A 21,640-nucleotide genomic window follows, 5' to 3' on the forward strand; every position below is an offset into this window, starting at 1 on the left:
CCATTGGTGATTTCTCAGATCTATAGAGGATGAAAAAAAGCACAAAGGAGCTTAAGTTTAAAGCAGAAAAGATCAGGTTTGGATACAAGGCAGATGTCTCTGCCATCAGGGAGATGAAATTTGAAATGACTTCTAAAGGAGGCTTCGAGCCAAGCAGCCATGCTGGTCTCCACTTGGACATATTGTTAAGCATGAAAACAAGCTTGGGAAAGATGACCTATATCAGGGCTCAGCAAACTACCTCCTACAGGCCAAATCTGGCCCACCATTTTTTGGACAGCCCATGAACCAAGAATGACTTTTACATTTTTAAATTGTTGAAAACGAATCAAAAGAAGAATATTTCATGACAGAAGAAAAATACTGTGAAATTTGATTTCGGTGTCCATAAATACAATTTTGCTGGAACACAGCCATGCCCATTTGTTGAGGTCCTGGGGCTACTTTGGTGCTTGTAACGGCAGAGTTGAGTAGTTGCCACTGAGACCATGTGGTCCACGGAATCTGACATAATTATTACTTGGTCCTTTACGGGAAAAGTTTCCCAACTCTTGACCTGTATGATTGTAGGCGCTTACACAACATGTGGATTTTTTCCTCCAAAGTCTAGAAGCTTTCTCGGTTATAATGAAAATGAATGCCCCTGGGGTCAGCTGATGAATATAAGCGGCACATTCTTTGAATTATCTTTGAGAGAGCTTTGGGTCCACAGAAGAACACTCCAATGTTACTGCTGCAATAGAGGTAAGAAAAGGGTAGAACGTGTTACACAGGGCAAGGCCAGCCAGGAACCAAGACAGAATGGTACAGTCAGTGAGTAGCTGCGGTTGTGACTTTATGTATTTGTTTTTCTCCACCCACTTCCTTTTTTCTTAGACTCTTTTCTCCTACTTTCAGTACCATGTTCTCCCACAGGTTCCCAGAGTGCTGTTATGCCCTGCATCACACAGGTAGGTGAGACCAAGAAGATTGAGGCTGGCAGGGGCCATGAGGGCAGGTGAGGGCATTTCAATATAGAGGTGATAACGCCTGGAGTTTTGGTCCACGTCTTGGATTGGCGATTAGAATGTAAGCTCCCTGAGAGCAGGCACCTGGTCTGTTTTACTCATCACTGTAATCCTACCACTCGGAATAGTATCCAGCATAGAGGAGACACTCAATACATGTTTGTTGAAGGAATGAATAAAGGGCTCTGCTCATTACTATCTGCAGGGTCTTGAGTAAGACTCTAAACCTCAATCTCCTCATGATTAAAGCCAAGTTAATAACGACTACGTGGTATGTTTTCTCCAAAGCAAAATGAGGTGATGCGTTCCAAAAGGTTTTAAAAGTGTTAGTTATTACTATTATTCAACCCTGCCTTTTCATAGTTGATAACATTTACACAAAAGTTCTAGCAACTTAGTTTATTTCTCCCTTTGGAATTACTTTACTTTTCAAGGAAGGTCAAAAAGAAGAGGTGGAAAGGAAAATCACATGGCTGAAAATGGAGTCACCCCAAAGTTGTCATCTCTAATTATGGCATTTCAGAAAACAGTGTTGAAGAGGTGTTTTTGCATATAGTGACTATCCCGGGGCTGCTCAGCTCCCTTGTAAACACAACTGCCAGCTCTTGTTATATATAAACAATGAGTCAGCACCAGGATTCAGGCTGTCTCTGGGAATCAGGAGGGGCCGGTCTCTATAGGGACTTGTAGAGACCATGTTTTCCCCTTAGCTTGCATTGTACTATTCCCTGTAGTATTTTTGCAATCTCTGGCACAAGCTTAATTAGTTGCTCTAGTCTGGATCAAAAGTTCTCATACTTTGCTGTGCATAAAGTTATCTAGGCAGATGATTAAAACATAGAGTCCCAGGCTCGAATCCAAGGAATGCATTTTTAGCAAGGCCCCCAGGTGACATTAAAGCACATGGCAGTATGAGCTACACTTTGATAAACACTGTCTTAGAGAAATTCCTCAGACTCCGGGACCGGCTCATTACACCACCTTTACCTCCTCAGACCGTTTTTGTTGGGAAATGCCTCTATAGTCTCATTCTTCTTAGCTTGTATATTAATATGATTCCCTGCCATGTATTGAATCCACATTTAATTATGTGTTCCAGGACCATAATATCCATGGTAGAAATTGATGGTTCAATTACATTTCAAACTCTAGCTTCAAAGGAACTTATCAAGTGGATTCATTTGTAAATGACGGTATGTTTAAAATGTATAAGTATTATTTTTAAAGACATCATTCCCATGGCTAAATTTGAGAAAATACTTTTTCAGAAAGTATTGCCCACTGGAAGAATTATGTTTATGACTTAATGAAGCACTTTCAAGGTGTTTATGGAAATATCACCCAACGGTTAAGAGTGCTACTGGTTCCACCACTTCGTTGCTGGGAAACTTAGGGCATGTTAATTCATCTCTTAAAAGCCCCCCTTTCTTTACCTCTCCATGGGGACAGTTCTATGCCAAACTCCTAGTGTCTCTGTGAGGGTTAGACCAGACGTAGCACACGGTGAGCTCTTGGGAACCGTTGTTTTACGTTATGACCCACACGATGTCTGCCTGCTCCACGAGGCTGACCACAAGATGCGATATGGGGTGTTAACCCAGCAGTGATTACTGACTTCCTGGATCAGCACTCTTGCACTAGGTTTTTTGAGTTCTGGACTGCCACATTTTGAATGATACATGGGTCAGGCAAAACGCTTCCCAGTGGGGAGTCTGCTGTCCTGAGGCATCCTGCATCTATATATTCAAAGACATTGTTATGGGTGGTGATATTTTTCCATTAGTGTAGGTGTCACCAAAGAGATTGCCCACTGGCCCATTCCCAACAGGCGAAGATTGCCTTCGTTTGCAGCCATGGTGACTGTTTGCAGATCGTGAAGATGCTCTTTGCTGCTCTGCCTTTAAGACTCCATTTCAAAGGATTCGGATTGCTGGCTGCCAGGTGTACCACTGGTGTCCTCAGCAGTTCACAGTCACCCTGCCTCTTGTGAAGTTGTGGCCACTACATTACACAGCTGAGTACACACGTTTCTGTATTTATGTAACTGTCATGGTTATGCAATGACCAAAAAGTCTCACAAAGGCCATTCATTATCTACCTTCCACTAAGGCGGGAAGGCCGGTGGCTCACTAGCTCTCTCTGCATCACTGTCCCCACATGTGGCATTCTTTTGCTTGTCTTGCTTCTCCTCCTCGGCGTTTGTGGTTTCAAGTATGGAGCTTTCTCATCACGAAGGCTTACTGTGAAGCATGGAGCTGAGAAGCCCCACAAAGTGGTTAAGGCACAGATGCCACAGCATTTTTTTTTTCTCTTATGAGGCAACGGACAACTGCAACAGAACCCTAATGGGGTTGGTAAAGAAAAAATTCTTCTATAAACTTTAATTATCCACGATTGCGCAGAATGAAAAAAAAAAGATTCTCTCTAAAAGAAGTATAAAAACGCAAGGCATTATTCTTCAGTTTACAGCCTGCAAGCTGCAGAGTTTGCACACACGGGAGGCACTGGATCAGGGACAACATTAGCGGCATTGATCAGTCTGGGCTGCTGACTTTCATGGGAAAAGGACACATTTTACACAAGCTGCAAAGATGGTTAACATGAACAGCATTATTTTTAGCTCTGATAAACAATAAAGAAAATCCTCCTGTCCCCCTCTTATTTGCTAGATAACTATTGTGCTTTTTTTTGTGGGCTTGATGCATTTTTCAGAACAGTTCAGCGATGCCATGCCTGAAAGGCAGCCAAAATGTCACCTCCCAGGAGATTTCCGCCCAGCAGATATATGGGAGAGTGGGTGTGCTTGGGAGTAATCCCACCATCTTGCTGACTTCCCAGGTTCTGCTGCCTTGAGCCCTGCTCTCTTTAAATTGTATGTTTGCTTTTCTGTGTTGGCTTTTATGCTTGGTAAGTTATAACCCTGTAGGGGCAGACCCTAAACCCCATTTAAAAAAAATCAAATTACTTTATGCCCTGAGTGCATTCTGCAAATAAAATCGATAAACAGAAGCTTCCCATGGATTTATGGAGGCTTAGAAAGAAGACAACAAGAGCTACAAGCTCGGTATCAGACAATGGACACAACTTCTGGTTAATCTTTCCTAGAGAATGTTTTTCATTAGAAATGCCTCCAAATGATTCAGCACATAATTATATTTTGTACAACACCTTCTTTTTCATAACCACAGATGATAATTGTGTTGGCCTTTTTTTTTTTTTTAAACCCATCTCCCAACTGATTTGTAGCAGCCTGCTCTACTACTTTTCTCTGCATCCTAATTACTCAGCTGTTGATTAGGGGCTACAGGCGTCCCTAATGGTGCTTTGCTCACGGCTGAGACACTTCTCTAGCTCTTTCCACCAGCTCCATCTTCTTTGGCGAGTCAGCACTCTTGTCCTAGCTTCCTCATCCCTCTTGGGGTCCCTTCACTTGCTGAAGCTGGTTACTGTGCTTGGCTCTGAGGAGCACAGATAAAGTTGCTGCCCTTGAGGATGTCACGGTTAAAGAGGGGAGAGAAATGAAAGCAGTTGACTCGTGGTATTGGATCCCTGGGAATGGTAGAGCCATGTTTCTGCCAATCTTGTCCCCTCCCCTTCTCTGATAAAACACTAAAAAATATACACCTTCACACTGAAATACTTCACCCAGAAATATCCAAATATTTTTGCCATATCTAATGATTTCATAGATAATATCACCAAAGAAAATTTGCAGAATAGTGATAAATCTACCCTGTGCTCACCCACCTCCCTAATCCCACCTGCCACAAATGGAATAGTGCCAGTAATTTTCATTGAATCTTCACTTGATTATAACTGGAGGGCTGGATGTCCTCTGGTGCAAAGGTATATTTACGTATGCTAATAATATCCAGTCATAAGTTTATGGTGGCTTTCTTTTTCTTATGAAGCTATAATTTATTTTGTGTGGGATTTCCATTTAAGTCTATTTCTTTGAATATTCTGAACAATTTAGTCATGTAAGGAATGTTTAGGATATCCTTTTAGATAGGCAGACTTGTGTGCTATAATCAGAATGTTAATTTCTTAAAAATATCATTTGAAAACATTTTGCACATATGCACGTACAAATGAGAATTGGAGGGTGTGCACACAAGCAAATGTGGTTCCAGATGGACACATTTACTCGATTTAGTATAAAGGTATTTTTACATTTCTGAAAACAATGGGTGTTCTAAAATACATTCATGCAGCATGGATTAGAAGCTCCCAATCTTATGGTAAATTGGCACCTTCCTTCACAGTTGGGCTGGGTTGTGCTGTTCTAACAAATGGTAGTATTCTTCTTTATTTTTTCCTTCAAGAGAAAAGAAACACTTCTACTGAAGTTATGAAAAAAATGGCCAAACCTTCAAAGTTTTTATGGTAATTAGTTGCATAAAGTTTTATGCCTAAAAGGCATGGTGAAGTTATTAGTAGATAAGTCAAAAGTGGCAAACTATAAATATTATGTGAAATGTAAGATCGAAGATTGAAGTCTTATGGAATCATTTTATTCAATTAATTAAAAACAACTGATCTACAAATCCAGAAGGTTGGGTACACGCATAATGTGTGTTTATCAAAAAAGTAGCTAGATGTGATCAAGATATATTTATTTTCATTCTGTTTATCTTCTTGGAAACGATTTCCTGATTTTCTGAACATTTGCCAAAAGCTTGGGAACATATTGAGAACATCTACAAAAAATGAAATATAACTTCTATTTTTGTATAAGATACACATTTCTAAAGATTAATAAGACATAGGTATCAGTGTATGTATTGTATGTATTTAACTAACCTATTTTATTTTAATTAAGACAATAATTTCCATTGTTTTTGTGTTTAGAGTAATTTTCTGTGCTTGTCTAACTTAAGCAATATACAACAATTGTCACGTGTGTGAGTTTGGCCGTATCAGTAAAAGACTTACTTTTTACATATCCACTTGCTATTTATTGATCTTCTTTTTAAAATATACTTGTACTTGTGTTTTTGTAATACAGCTGATACAATTATGAAAATTAATTGCACATGAAAACAACAGAATATACTTTCCTATTTTCTACTCTTGGTCTTTGATCTCTTTTTAATTTTTTCTTTCCCTTTCCTTATTTGTTTTCATTTTGATGCCCATCAATTTGTTTCTCTATTACTGTTATTATTGCAATTTTCTGCTTCCTTTATAGCGTGCACTGTTCTCTTTGATCTGCTTCCCTTCAAGCTTTATTTTTGGTGCTGTTTTTCATGTTCTGTAAAAAAACATTTTTGCCCCTCTTCCCTTTAGTCTTTTGATTCAACTCCTTCTTCTTATAACAAGAACAGAGTCCAGCTTTAAGTGAACAGGTAAATGTTTTTAAAAGAGTAAGCCCTAAGAATCCTTGGCTTCATGCTGGTGAGTAGAAATGGTTGAGAGCCTACTTCAAAGACCCTCAAGAACAAAGAACCTTTTCTGAGGCCACGAACAAATACACCAATTCTTTATGGCCCATCTTTGCCAAAAGATCTGAGCTAATGACAGGACAGACCTGTCTTATAAGAGTAGCCAAGAAGGCTTGGGAGCGAACAAACATCTCCTTGACATAATCAGGGGAAAACATACCGTTTATCTCTTTAATAACCATCTTGAGGAAAATTAATGTGACTTTGTCCTTTGTGCAGAACAATAATTGAATTGTGTGTGTTATTTACATCTGGACAAAGGCCAGGATATTGAAATACTTCTCAATATTAGATTTTCTTTTTTAAAAATTAGATTCTATTGGCATTCTCTTTCTGAGATTTCTTCATTAAAAGCTTCATTAAACATAAATCTTCTTTACACAGCAGAAAACAAAATTTTAAGGAGGACATTTAAAAGGTCTTTTGGAAGAGTAGTGCTAAGCGTTTTACTGGTGACTTGTCTCTTCCCAGGGATCTGGCATTCTATGGATAAAATGATCATTGATCTTTGCCTACACGTGTCTGATACTAAGTGCATTGATAGTTGAAGCTATATAACAAGTTGCAGTGTTCTAGAGTCTAAATCTATTACAAATACACTATCTTTAGAATTTGGGGCTAGGGAGTATGATATAGAGGCTTGATTCAGTGACATCCAAATCTTGGGGCCTTCTTCTACTCTGGAAGAGATGAAGTCATCCATTAGGAAGAGAGAGTTTCCACAAGTTTTCAGCTGTGCGGAATGATTCAACTGGGCTTTAGGTACATGTTTGTACTACACTTTGATTATGGCTTTTGAAAAGGAATGAACACACTCCTCACAAGGGCAACGAGAAAAGTGACAGCTACATAGTTTTCCCACCTTCAAACTCTTCTCTACTCCTCACTCCCTGCAAAATTAGGCAGACTCACTTTTCAGCACGATGCAATATAATTTTGGAGACAGAATGTGTGCAAACTCAGTTCCACTCCTGGTCTCTTGATGCTGTGTTTCTGGCTCACACCTTTCTGAGGGAAGGGAGGTAGTTAAATGGTTTGGTCTGAAAGGCCTTCCCACTGGGCTGCAAACTTCATGTGTAACACAAATAAACAAATACAATGTGAGGAGTCAATGAGGGACAATCATAGCAAAGAGCAGTCTCATCTATAAAAACTTAAAAACCAAGATATACGTGTCCACGTCAAAAGCCTGCAACGTGGGAACATTCATGATAACTGAAAACTGAGTGTAAAACATTTATCACATGAATAGATGTTTTTTTCCAAAAGGAGAAAATACCAATGCGATTGTAACATAGAAGCTTGTAACATTTTGTTAGTTTTCGACCTACAATGTTTAAAGGAAACTGCAGATATAATAATCTAGTCTCTACCTCTGGACAAGAAGTACTGGATGGGTGTGAGATGAAGGGTGACTTTCAGGGCTCAGAGGAGGCTGGGAGTCTAGGAGCCAGGACTGGGTGTTGAGTAAGGAGCACAGAGGAACTGGATTCTGAGGCTCCAGAAGCCAGGATGGGTTCAAAGCACCACATTTGGACGGATGGAGGGCGAGAATTGGATTCTAGACCAAATGTCAGCAAGAGTCAAGGCAAGAGGTGAAGTAAAGCAGCTGGGTTTCAGGAGTGGTGCCTGCAGAGTCCCAAGGCCACTTTCATGGGGCTTGGCCAGCTCTTACAGGGCATCTGAAGCTGAGCCCGAGGTGAGGAAGAGGTAGTGCAGCTGGTCCACTCGTTCCTTCCCTTAACCCTGAAGCCAAAGATTAAGCTTTCGTGGGCCTTTCCCTTTGGAAGTCTTTTATTCTCAGGACAATTCAAGATCAGGAGTAACTCCCCACAGGCACTCCTTCTGTCTCCTCCCTGGGCTGACACTGGCATGGTGGGGTCAGGGGGTCGGAGCCTCCGCAGTGAACACTGTTTTGGGTCCAGGGTTTCTCCCAAAGGCTGCCTGGGCATAGGGTGCAGAAGGGTTGGCCGGGGGCCTCACAGCGCACGACAGTTTAGGTCAGAGTGAATTCACACAAAGGAAGCCACTGGAATTGGATAGGTTATGAACCTTGGGCAGCCATCTGGTCCCTCCTGCACACCTCCCTCCTCACCAAACCTCCTTCAAATAGCTGGTCCAGGGAAGTCTAACAGATTCAGTGACAATTAATTTTTTTAAAAGTAGAATAGTTCTGGCACAAAGAGAATATAAGAAAAAGTATAAAACAGCATCCAAATTGACCAAAAGAGGAATAATATTCACCAGAAAAGTATTCCAGAGAGCAGAAAAATGCTAGGGAACTACAAAAAGTTGAATGAAGCAATAACCTCTGTGAAGGCAGGCCACAAAGCATCAATGCCAGAACTGGGGGGAAAGATGTGAAGACAACAGGGAAATCACAGGAAATGAGAAATTAGTCAGAAATACCTTAGTAGATTTTTTTTTTTTTTTACTGTTACTGGTTCAATATGGATAAAATGGTTAGAAAATGGGTTCTACAGAAGACCTAAACAACATGATTAATAAAATAGTGATGAATAATATATATCGAACTCCATAACCTGCAAATAGACAATATAATTCCCTATCCTCCAAATACTGTGGTTCTTGGAACCCTCATCAATCTATATTTGCTTCTTTCTCCATCTCATCTAGTTTCATGGCCCCAAACACAATTTATACGCTCACACCTCCCAAGCATGTATCTCCATTCTGAACTTCTCCCGTGAACTCCTGACTCATATTCGTCTGCCTACTCAAAATCCCTGCCTGGATGTATAACAGGCATCTTAAAGCTAAACATGTTGAGAAACTGGACTCCTGACATCCCATGCCTGCCAACCACTCCTTATAGCTGTCCTCATCTCGGCTGTTGGGAACTCCATTCTAGCTTGGGCCATGTTTCCCATCCAACCCATTAGCAAGTCATGCTGGCTCTACCTTCAAAAAATATCCAGAATCCAAAGGCTTCTCAGTACCTCCACTGTGGCCCCCCCAATCCAGGCCACCTCCTCACTGGCCTCTCCATTTCCATCCAAGGCCCCTTACAATCTCGTCTCTTATAGCAGCCAGAGGAATCCAATTAAACATAAAATGGATGGATTATTTCACTCTTCTGCTCAATCCTTCAAGTAGCTTCCCCTCTCAGAGTAAAATCCAAATAAAATGACCTGTACTTTTCCCTAATTGTCTCTCCTAAATGCCTTCTCCTGCTACTCTTTCATTCAACTGCTGTGTTCCGCAACCTCACTGGTCTCTTGGATCATGCCAGGAACAGTGTATCCTGCCTCAGGGCCTTGGCACGTGCCGCCCTTTTGCTCTTTCCCAGTTGTCCACGTGGCACACTCCCTTGCTCCCTCCAGGACTTTCCTCAAATGTGGAAACTATTCTTTAAACAAAGACAATATTAGGACAGGCTACTTTCAAGATTTGTAGATGATTGGGTTCAAAACAAAGACTGATTTAGGTGATATAGAATAACAACAACTATTTATATTAGTGCTTGGCCCTTTACGAAGCTCTTCAACATACTATGCGTCTTTAAAATATGAAAATAACACTGTGGATGCATAGAATCATTCATGTTTTATAGTGAGGCCTTGTCTAAGGTCACATAGCCAGTATCTTCTAGAATCTTCTAGAATCAGCCTTCACTCCTGCCTTATAGTCCCAGAGCAAATGCTCTTCTTCCTCTACATATAATGATAATAATAACAGTAATAATTAAAATAATAATACTAATGATAGCAGCTAACATTTACTGAACTCAAAGCACTGTTTTAGGCTCTTTATAAGTATTCTCACATTTAATCCTCACAGAAGCCTAGGAGGTAAACAGTTTTATTATTTGCGGTTTACGGAGACGGGGACTAAGTCAGTGCCAGGTTAAATAACCTGTTCATGGTAAATTGGTGGTAACGGCAGAGGTAGGATTTATACACAGGCACTAGGACTCCAGTTTCTGGGTCCTTACTACCACCCCAAATCCCTGCTTGGCTGTAGAGTAGTTTTGTCTGCTTTGCTAGATATGCTAGATATAGTTTAGAGTCTGGCATAAGTGAGTTCTCCAGTTGAGTAATTAGAGGTCAACTGTGTTCACCCAAGACTTCTTGAAGGCATAGGGAGTTTAAGAAATACCATCTTGGGCTTCCCTGGCAGCGGAGTGGTTAAGAATCCACCTTGCAGTGCAGGGGAGACGGGTTTGATCGCTGGTCCGGGAAGATCTCACATGCTATGGAGCAACTACGCCCGTGTGCCACAACTACTGAGCCTGCACTCTAGAGCCCGCAAGCCACAACTACTGAGCCCGCGTGCCACAACTACTGAAGCCTGCACGCCTAGAGCCCATGCTCTACAACAAGAGAAGCCACTGCAATGAGAAGCCTGCACACAGCAACGAACAGTAGCCCCCAGTACCCGCAACTAGGGAAAGCCCGTGTGCAGCAACAAAGACCCAACACAGCCAAAAATAAATAAATTAATTAATTAATTTAAAAAAAAAGAAAAAGAAAAAGAAATACCATCTTCTGGACCTGGAGATGATCATACTAAGTGAAGAAAGTCAGAAAGGAAAGACAAATACCATATGATATCACTTATACATGGAATCTAAAATACGACACAGATGAACATATCTATGAAACAGAAACAGACTCACAGACATAGAGAACAGATGTGTGGTTGCCAAGGGGGAGGGAGGGTGGGGGAGGGATGGACTGGGAGTTTGGGATTAGCAGATGCAAACTATTATACGTTGGATGGATAAACAACAAGGTCCTACTGTACAGCACAGGGAACTATGTTCAATATCCTCTAGTAAACCATAATGGAAAAGAATATAAAAAAGAATATATATAACTGAGACACTTTGCTGTACAGCAGAAATTAACACAACATGTAAATCAACTATACTTCAATAAAACTTAAGAAAAAAGAAATACCATCTTCGATTGGGTTTAAGTGTGAAAAATTTCAATGGAATTGATAAGTGTCAGATGTTGTAATCTGCTCAAGCAGAGGTTTGTGGTTCCTGAAACATCCCATGACCTCCTTTTCTAAGGTGGGTGTTTTATCTCTAAACAAGAGGCCCACTGCTGCAGATTAACCGGTTTGTGCCTGAGAGCTTTCCATTCCAGCAGCAATGGAGGCTTTGTCTCTCCACAGAGGCTCCCAACAGGCAGAGGAGAGAGAGCTGCCTTACCTGGGGTGACTGTAGGCTACCTGCCGGAACTCGTGATTCCAGTTCGGTCTTCCATAGAAGGTTTTCTGCCTTAAGCCCGTAATCACGTCAGTATTTTCATCCCAGTGTAAAGCTATGTGAAAGGCCTAAAGTAAAAATTGTGGTATCAGATGACATTTAGAGGAAAAAGAAAACAAACCTCTAATAAATGAAGGATGAAGTAATTATGCTCATTTGTAGATTTAATACACAACTTTTTTTTTTTTTTTTTTTTTTTGCAGTACGCGGGCCTCTCACTGCCGTGGCCTCTCCCGTTGCGGAGCACAGGCTCCGGACGTGCAGGCTCAGCGGCCATGGCTCACGGGCCCAGCCACTCCGCGGCATGTGGGATCTTCCCACACCGGGGCACGAACGCGTGTCCCCCGCATCGGCAGGCGGACTCTCAACCACTGTGCCACCAGGGAAGCCCCTAATACACAACTTTTTATAGGAAATTCTTTGTAGTCTACCTTGGGCACTATTGAAACAAAGTGCCTTCTATGTGCTTGATGTGCAGAAACGTGAGCCTGGAAAGAAGATTTTTCTTGAAAGGATGAGAGTAATACGGTAAAAAGGGGTAAAGGAAAGCAAGCACTAAGCTACTTCCTTTTTTTTTTTTCTGCCAAATTTCTCAAAAAGTAATCTCTAGCTCTGTCCCCATTCACTTCACAGTAAATCCTGCGGATTTGAGAAGGGCCCTGACAGATTAAAGTGATAGAAAACGCCCAGGGTGAAGCTGGATTTTACGGTGAGATCTGCCTACTGGAGTGAAACGGTCTGTGTCCAGGTTCAAGTGCTGGGAGGATGTTGAGTCTGGCAGGCAGAGAGGTGGCCAGATCTAGCAAGGGGCATGGCTGGATCTCTGTGGCCAAAGGCTTGCCTTCAAATTACACGAAAGCACCCAGGCATCAAGCAGTCGACAAAATAAGAGCCTGGGGAATAGCCGTGCCTAGTGATTTTTTAAGTTGCTATGATTTGTTTCAGTCCATGCTGAACTCTGGTAGGTAAGAAGGATTCTTGCTTCTTACCTCCTGGGATATGTGTCTGCTCTGCTCAGACCCCACCACAGCTCTTGAGCTCATGGGTTTTTACCCTTTGGTGCTTCATTTGCTCACATCCTCTGACCAGTATGGGTAACAACCCTGCTTGGCCCAACTCTTACCCCACGATCCTGCTGCAAGACTGGCTTCCCCGGCTGGCCTTCACATCAGTCTAGGAAAGCAGCCAGGGGTAGGGAGGCTGCACCCTAACAGGCAGTAGACAGTGACAGACTTTGGTGGAGTCTCAGATATCCAGGCTGCAGGAAGTGGGCACCAGGCAAGTCTGAGCCTAGGTAGCAGGGCTACTACAGGAACTGAATTTGGGAAGAGGACTCCAGGCAAGAGAGGGAAAACTCGCAAGAGTGGGGCAGGACCCCCTTCTTAGGCAAGGTTTTCAAAGCACGAAATATGAGACAAGAGTTCAGGGATAAGAACGGAGGTGGTAGTTGAGGACAGAGCCTTGAAAACTGGCAGAAGCCCCATTATCAGAACTGGAATTCAGGGCCAGAGTTGTATCGGCCTCCAGATTAGAATGGCACTGTTGCATCTCCACAGGCTTTTGCTTAACAGTAGGATGGATTGGTGCTCTAGAGGAAGCTGGTTCTAGCAGTGGGCAGAATAAGAAGGCAGAGACAGTTGACTCCCTTTTGACTAAGTGCCAGATCTAATGACCAACTCAGGCCTTATTTTCCTTGGCTTCTCCACCATGTGGCTGAACATTGCTTCTTCCTGATTCTATTTGCATTACAAAATCCTAGTTCTTCTACTTCTCTCTGATTCAAGAAAGAAACAGTAGTTGTTATTTTCTTATCATATTCTCCTGTCTTGATATGTAGCTGCCTTCTCAGTCTCTAGCTCAGCTCTCTGCATCTCTTTCGGACCACTACTCCCCAAAGAGCTTCCATTTTCACAATCCAATAAGCATAATCTACAAAGATGAATTCAAACTTTCTCTCCCAAGCCTTCCTCTTCCTGTATGAGTAGAATTCTGCACCTCAAACTCCCCAAACATATTTTTATGTAGAATTCTTTTTGTTCCTTCAAACTGACCATCATAGCTAAAAATGAATCATCTCACTTTCCAAATAATTTGTGATTTCAAGTTACTTCCACGTACAACTGTTAAGTGATTTCCATAGGCAGGCAGAGTGCTATGAATGGAATGGTACAAAGAAGACAGACAGAAGGTCTCTGCTCTGTGAGGCACTGGTCATCGGAGGGAGAGGCAGACCATGTGCACAATTTCTATGCCCTGATTCACACCACCACCCTTCTTTACCAGAGACAGAAGCAAAGTGCTCTGGAGAAGTAAGCATGTCACTCTGGTGAAGCCCCATGTAATTTTGACTAAGAGAACTGGGGAAGGCGGTAGTGGGGACTGGTCTTGAAAGGATGATTCCATGCAGTAGGCTGCACGAGGGACAGAGGGCACTGAGTGACATGTCAGGGAAAGGAAACAGTATGAGGGGAGATGGAAGTGAGAAAGTCCTTGGTGTGATTGGAAAACATGTGTTGTTCGGTGGCTCTGGTGTCAGGGGAAAACGATGGGAATTCTATAGAACAAGTGGGTTTTGCCGTCAGGTCAGGAGGGGCCTGGAACTATCTGCTAAGAAGTTTGGGCATTATTCAGTAGAAAAAAGAGTTTTTCCCACTTCCGTCCGTGGTACCTTCTAGCTCGTGGTACCTTCTAGCTACCAATCACCGATGTTCAAACATTTGGAATTGTATTTGCTCCATATTTCTCAGCCCAGTGTTCCATGAATCTCCAAACCCTGTCGATTTGCCCTTCATAATAATAATAATTTGCCCTTTCCATCTGTGCCTTCTGTTCTTGTCATGCTGCCACTTTGAGGTGGTGGAATTCAGTTTAGCAATTGGCTGTTTCTAAAACAGCCTCTTGATTCCTGACTGACAGCATGTACCAATTATTTTGTCCTGAAATTTAAGCATCTCAAGAATTTCCAACATGTCATGGCAAAAATTGAAGAACATGTCTATTTTAATTTGCTCGTATTCAGAAGAAAACTCTCTCTTAACAGCGTACTTTTGCAAGTGGCAGGGATGGGATGGGGTAGAGTTGTGTTGTCACAAAATCAGACGGAGCCTCGGTCTTGCAACTTCCAAGTGACTGGGGTTGCCTAGGTGGACACTCGGGATCGATTCACTTTAGAAGCAGAAGAGGCAGCCCAGGACCAGCAAGCAGAAGACAAAGGCTGTGTTTGTACTTCACCAAGTGGATCATTAGTCAAAAATCCCATGTGAGTAAGAAAAAAGTATTTGTTTGGAAAATATAATTAACACTATTTAATTCATGAAGATGTTTCAAGCCTAATTCCCAGGAAACCTCTATTTCAGAGTAGCCCAGAGGAATAAATATGTAAGGCCGACTGCAAATAAGACCCTAAAAAAATGTTTAGCTACTGAATTTCAAGCAAGGTCTTATTCATTTGCAGAAGCACAGAGTCAAATTACAGTGATGTTCTATAGGGCCAATTTGTGTGTGTGTGTGTCTGTGCGTGAGAGAGAGAGACAGAGAGAGAGAGAGGCTCTCAGGAGTGCATTCATTTGTAAATTTAGTAACGAATGCAAATCTCTGGCTCAAACACATTTTCCTTAAATATCTATAGTAGCTGTCACAGAAGTGCTGATTAGGACATAAATGTCATCACCTAGTAATCACTTCATTGTTAGTTTCCATATCTGAGGAGTTAAAAAAGACTGGAAATGTAATAGTTATCATTCAATACTATCAACACTGAAATAGTACCATAGTGCAATATTTTGATATGCATTATTTTTGGTAAACTCAACCTTAATATGTCATTAATACATATTAATGGACACAGCAGAACACCTGCCCCAACAGAAGATCATTTTGATCTTAGGTGAATAAACATACGTGCACACAATTTCTAAGAATGGCTTAAGAAAAATAAATCTCTAGATAAATCATGTATTCATAATAATTATTTTCTGTAGGAACTCACATGGTTTACAATACAAAATGCTGAATGTCAACACCTGTCAGTTTTTTCTGTTTAACTCTGAACAGCTCAAAACACAGAATTAGAACTAATTCGGAGCTCAGCGAGACAATATAGCCAATCCATAATGTTTGCTTGATGTTACTAAATTTCAAATGCAGCTTTTAAAAAAAATTTATTTATTTTATTTATTTTTTATTTTTGGCTGCATTGGGTCTTCGTTGCAGGGTGTGGGCTTTCTCAGTTGCAGTGAGCGGGGGCTACTCTTCATTGCAGTGTGCGGGTTTCTCATTGTGGTGGCTTCTCTTGTTGCAGAGCACGGGCTCTAGGCAAGCGGACTCAGCAGCTGTGGCACACAGGCTGAGTAGTTGTGGTTCACAGGCTCTAGAGCACAGGCTCAGTAGTTGTGGCACACGGGCTTAGTTGCTCCGCGGCATGTGGGATCTTCCCGGACTGGGGCTCAAACCCATGTCCCCTGCATCGGCAGGCGGACTCTCAACCACTGCGCCACCAGGGAAGCCCCCAATGTAACTTTTTTTTTTTTTTTTGCGGTACACGGGCCTCTCACTGTTGTGGCCTCTCCCGTTGCGGAGCACAGGCTCCGGACGCGCAGGCTCAGCGGCCATGGCCCACGGGCCCAGCCGCTCCGCGGCACGTGGGATCTTCCCGGACCGGGGCACGAACCCGCGTCCCCTGCATCGGCAGGCGGACTCCCAACCATTGTGCCACCAGGGAAGCCCGCCCCCAATGCAAGTTTTAATGACATAATTTTTCTTGGATTTCCAAACTTGGGGTTTTATCCCTTTAACCAGCCTCTTTTTCCAATCTTCTTTTCTATTCCTCAGCAAATTAACTGTAGCTTTTATTGCTACAATTTGAATAGCTGTTTCTTATCTGGTTTTATTTTATTCTCTTTTTCTTTTAAAGAACATAAAAATAATACTTTCATGCTGCTAGATAACCGTGTAGCTCATTATTGAAATTATTCCTCTTCTCTTTGCTCTATCATGAGACAAGTTAGATAATATTGCTCAGTCTCGAAGTCTTATCTATACCTGATTTTCATCCCAGCCGGTAAGGAATATATGATAACTCAGGAAGTGAGTTTTCCCTTGCTCACTCATCCTTGTTTCCAGCGACAGTAAGAGGTCGGCAAACCACTCAAAGGCTCCTGGATCTCGGCAAATCCAATAGAAATACACCTGTCAAGAGAGAAGGCAAGAAAACAGATCTGTCCCTCTTTTCATAACGTGCTGATAATCGCAGACTACTTTATCTCCACTAAATTATTTGAACCCAAATGGGCACTTCTGCAAAATAACATGCTTCTCTCTGCCAGTGAACCAATAGTCACACTGTGATTTCTTTTGAAAAAATTCACATTGTGTTTGAAAAGGCCCAGAATGAATTCAGAGTCAGGAGCCTGTGGGCTGTTGCCAGTTTCTCTGGATGAGGATCAATTTACCCCATTCCTGGCTGTGCTTCTTCTGAATGAGGTTAATAATCATAACTAGCTGTGCCTTTCTCTCTTCCCAAAGGGGGATAAATTGTTAGACCAACACCCTTCATCTTCACTTATGACCTAAGCTCTGGATCTGAACCTTCCTCAGAGACCCAAAGGCTTGTTCACTAATCCACTTCACCAGTCATGTCCTCCGGAGGGTGGAGATTATGGTAATTGCAGAATCAAGCCACACAGGCCAGAAGTGTCCCATCAGCCAGACGTATCAGTGTCCAAGGAAGCTGGTGGGTGGTGGCTGAGGTTGTGTGTCAACTGCTATAATGAAATTACATTGAGGAACATTTCTTCTTTCTTTTCTTTTTTTTAAACTCTCTGTGTTTAGCAAACGGCATGTGATGAGAAGTAGTTTGGCTTTGCTAAAATAAAGGCTTAGATTTTGTGCTTTGAGTTTCAGATAATTGTATCTAGAAGAAACCACGGGAGATAGATCTATTAATTCTCCTCTTTTTCTCAAACTCCTACCCCCTACTGTCCACTGCTCTTTCCTGAACCCCCTCCCAAAAGAGATGCTGATTAACAGGATAGAGGAGGGGGCCGGCCTTGATCTCCACCAGGAAATATCGTCTCCAATGGCCAGTGTTCTCACCCTCCCCTCCTCCACCAGGCTGCAAGCTCACCGTGATCATATAATGAAATTTACAGGCGAGATTTAATTAACAGATCACATTCATGAGGAAAAAGAAATCACAGAACGTGTGTCAAGGCTAAGTATCTTGCCTATTCTCTCCAGGTTTGTGCAGGAATTTATGAAATGAATACTTGAGAAGAACAAAAGCTTAGAGCCTACATATCTGTTGGACAGTTGCTGCTTGGAAGGGTTCTTGGAATATTAATCTCAGGACTAATAATAATCCCTGGGTATTTTAGCTCCCTACCCCTAAAGGAGCTTCTTCTCAGCTGTGAAACTGAGTCAGTGGTTCCCTCCTGATCCTGTTCATCCTTGTTGATTCAAAGAATTGAATTGAATGTACTGAACATACTGAATGCTCACTCTATGTCAAGACCGTTTGCAGCTCTGGAGCTAGAAGAGCAAACAAAGGAGACAAACATTCCCTGTCTTCATGGCGTCTGCATTTTAGAGGGAGAAGAAAGATGATAAATTAACAACTAAAATATAGACTATGTCAGAGGGTGATTGTAGAAAGATGATAAATTAACAACTAAAATATAGACTATGTCAGAGGGTGATCGGTACTCTGAAAAAAAAAAAAAAGGCAGGCTGGAAAGTCCTGCAATATTAAGTCAAATGGACAAGGAAAGAGGACATTGAAGCCAAGACGTGGAGAGAGTTGAATGGTTAGGGGAGAGGCCTGGGGTGGGAGCTGTCAGAGGGGAGCCAGGAGCTGGTGGACCGGAGTGGGGGGGTGGTGGGCAGCGAGAGGTGAGGTCTGAGGGGAAGGCGGGGAGGTGCAGACGGTGGGGGGGCGGGTTGTGAGGCCGTCCTGACTTTTACTCTGAGTGAGGTGGGGAGACACTGCAGGGTGCCCAGCAGGGGAATGACGTCATCTGAGGAAGGATCCCAGGCGGACCATTCTGGCAGCATTTTTATAGTCTGGGCGGTGAATCGGGGAGGGGGAGGGGAAGGAAGGAAGAATGGAGGCCAGAGGCTGATCTTATACGCTGTGTAGGTGATGAATACTGCCACCCTCTTTCTTTCCACCGTGTATAGCGCCTCATTTAAATTACTCTTTCAAAACCGCAGCCCTGCCTTTAACTCGCTTTGCTCCCTGTGGAAACCAAAACCAACCAAGTGAATTTAATGCCCTTTTCACCTATGCTCCTCCCCTCATTCCTGCCCCTAGTAGCTTGTTTGATCTAAGAATATTAACGGTGCATTTGGTATAAACCAAACATCATTGACTTATTTTCTATTATTTTCACTCTTTAAGAAACATGCTAAAAATACATTCATCTGAAACAACAAACCAAAAAATCTTTTTTTAAAAAAAAACTGTCAATTTCAAATCCAGTCCCAATCACCCTTACTTGAAGAACAGTCACATCTTAGCTTTCCTCCACTTACTGACCCTTATTCTTTCAAACAGAAATCATTCCTGTCCTTACTTTCCTGTGGCTTAGCTGTGTGTCAGTGTTCTGAGGGTTCGCCAAGCCTTTTATACGTTCTGCTTCCTTGCAATGGCTTTGTGTGTTTTTCCCTCTGTGACTGACTTACAGGTGACACTGGGCAGCTTTGGTGCCAGAGGCAATGGAGGGGCACTGAATGGGCTCCGGTGAAGTGCCTCGGGCAGAAAAAGAAGAAAACGGACTTTGAAGAGAGGAAAAAGCACATTTATTTTGACTCCCTTTCATCTTTCTAATAGTGAGGGACGCTCACTGTGAAGGGACACAGGCTTCCCACCTCTGTGTTTCCTCCAGTAGGAAGGGTCTGGTCAATGGTAGAACAAACGTCCCAAACAATAGGCTACACGTCTGTGATCTGTGCTTCCCAACTCTCGCCCCGCCTCAGTCTCCAAAAATAAAACCACCCTAAAATCGGTTACCTGTATAAAGCATGGCTTTCAGAATTCTATAGTAGATGACAGAGGCCTAAAATACCTCAGGTAACTTTAAAAGGTTTCGTTACACAGAAAGTCATCCTCAGTAAAATGATGAAAGTTCTGAACTTCTGTAGTAATGAAGTTTTCTTTTACAGGACTCAGCCCACACATTTTTGTAGATCTAATGGATCCCCAGATGTTGTAGGGCACCACTCCAGGACGTTGTTATGGGGTGAGGGAGTTCTGTATGCATGTGGCCCATCACAGGCCTTTGCTGTCACATCGTTCCTAGCACGAACCATGAGATAAACTCAGCCACGGCCAATCTTGGGGGGGCCTGGGTCTCAGCTCCAGCTCATCCCCACCTTTCCCACAGCCTGGGCTTCTCTTTAAGAGAGTGTGGACCAGGTCATCTGGGCCCAGTAGGAAATGTCCCCATGCTATTTTTGGATAAACAATTCCAGGAAATGAAATAAGAAAAGCTACTTATCTATGTTACTACCAGAGCACCAGACTCTTCCATCAGAGGTTCCCGTGCCATGGTCTGGATAGGTACCCACAAACACAGCAGAGGACACATCCTCAAATACAACCTGCATTTCTTTAGACCCAAAAATCAATTTCCTGAGGATGGAATGGGGACAAAAATTATCTATCTATCTATCTATCATCTATCTATCGCCCAGAGCAACCAAGGGGCTTTTTCCTTTCTAAGGAAGGAAATTGCACATGAGGGTGCAGGTTGAAGGTGTAATATAACATAGTAGTTAACCATTGTGAGCCTGGAGTCCTGCAACCTGTCCTAGTCTCCTGGCTTCACCATCTTCAAGCTGTGTAACTGGGAGCAGGTTATGTAATTTGAGTCTAGATTATCACACATTGAAATGGCAAAAAAAAAAAAAAACCCAAACAAAAACAAAAACACAGAACAATAATCCATGAGATTATTTTGAAGATGAAAGGATAGGTTTCATGGAGGCATTTAGCTCAAAGTCTAAAGATGCATTAAGTGCTCTGAGATGTTAGCTGAGATATTGCTACTACCTCACTGTCATCTGGAGGAGCTTACAGAATGAATGCCACATGTTTATATTAGAGAGCAAAGGGAGACACTTGCCTTACTTGGGGGTCTGTGTCCACCGTCACTCCTGAATTATAGAGATGGTGGTTACTGACAGGAGGTGAAACCAAAATCTCTAGCACTGGTCTTGAAACCTCAGCATTGATTATAAAGATGTAGTTCTGAAAGAGGAACCCATTCACTAGTGAAAGGTACCCTAAGATCCATGTTGGGTGCCATGGTTGACCTTGACCTTGACCAACAGCTCCCCCTAGGAGGCCAGTGGGATTGCACTGTGACCTTGCCTCCTCCTGGGCAGCATCCTATGTTCCCCACTGTTATGGTATGAAAGCATCTCCCCTAAATTTGTGTGTTGAAATCTTAACCGCCAATGTGATGATTTGGAGATGGGGCCTTTAAGAGATGGTTAGATTTAGATGAGGTCATGAGGGTGGGCCACCATGATGGGATTAGTGCCCTTATAGGAAGAGGAAGAGACCAGAGCTCCCTTTCTCATCATGTGAGGACACAGCAAGAAGGTAGCCATCTGCAAGTCAGGAAGAGTCCTCTCCAGAACGCAATCATCCTGGCACCCTGATTTCAGACTTCCAGCCTCCAGACCTATAAGAAATGTTTGTTGTTTTAAGCCACTCAGCCTTGGTATTTTGTTATAGTAGCCTGAGCGAAGATTCCACGCTCCCTATACAATGTAACAGAATTGATAGAAGCTTCAATCAGGGAGGGTGATGGTGACTTTCCATGGAGGGAATCATGAATATTTTCTAAAAAGAGAACTTTTCTCTTTGAAAAGATAAAGACTGAGACTGATATTTAGAAAACATAATACCTCCTCAATAAATGGTAACTATTATTGTCCTGGTTTTT

General features: G+C 42.4%; 1 protein-coding gene across 1 annotated transcript in view; it reads right to left on the reverse strand.

Annotated features, from left to right (window-relative positions):
- Positions 1-606: 606 nt before the first annotated feature.
- The window catches only part of NOX3 (NADPH oxidase 3), a gene marked incomplete at its 3' end in the record, with an annotated part of 58,604 nt that continues 37,570 nt past the window's right edge, over positions 607-21,640 (reverse strand). The window contains exons 11-13 of the mRNA XM_079716243.1: positions 16,731-16,877; positions 11,634-11,758; positions 607-733 (exon numbers count right to left, since the gene is read on the reverse strand). Of these exons, the coding sequence (XP_079572369.1) occupies positions 607-733; positions 11,634-11,758; positions 16,731-16,877 (399 nt within the window). The remainder of the gene's footprint in view (positions 734-11,633; positions 11,759-16,730; positions 16,878-21,640) is intronic.

This window comes from Hyperoodon ampullatus (genome assembly GCF_949752795.1).
Source record: "Hyperoodon ampullatus genome assembly, chromosome: 12".
Lineage (NCBI taxonomy): Eukaryota > Metazoa > Chordata > Mammalia > Artiodactyla > Ziphiidae > Hyperoodon > Hyperoodon ampullatus.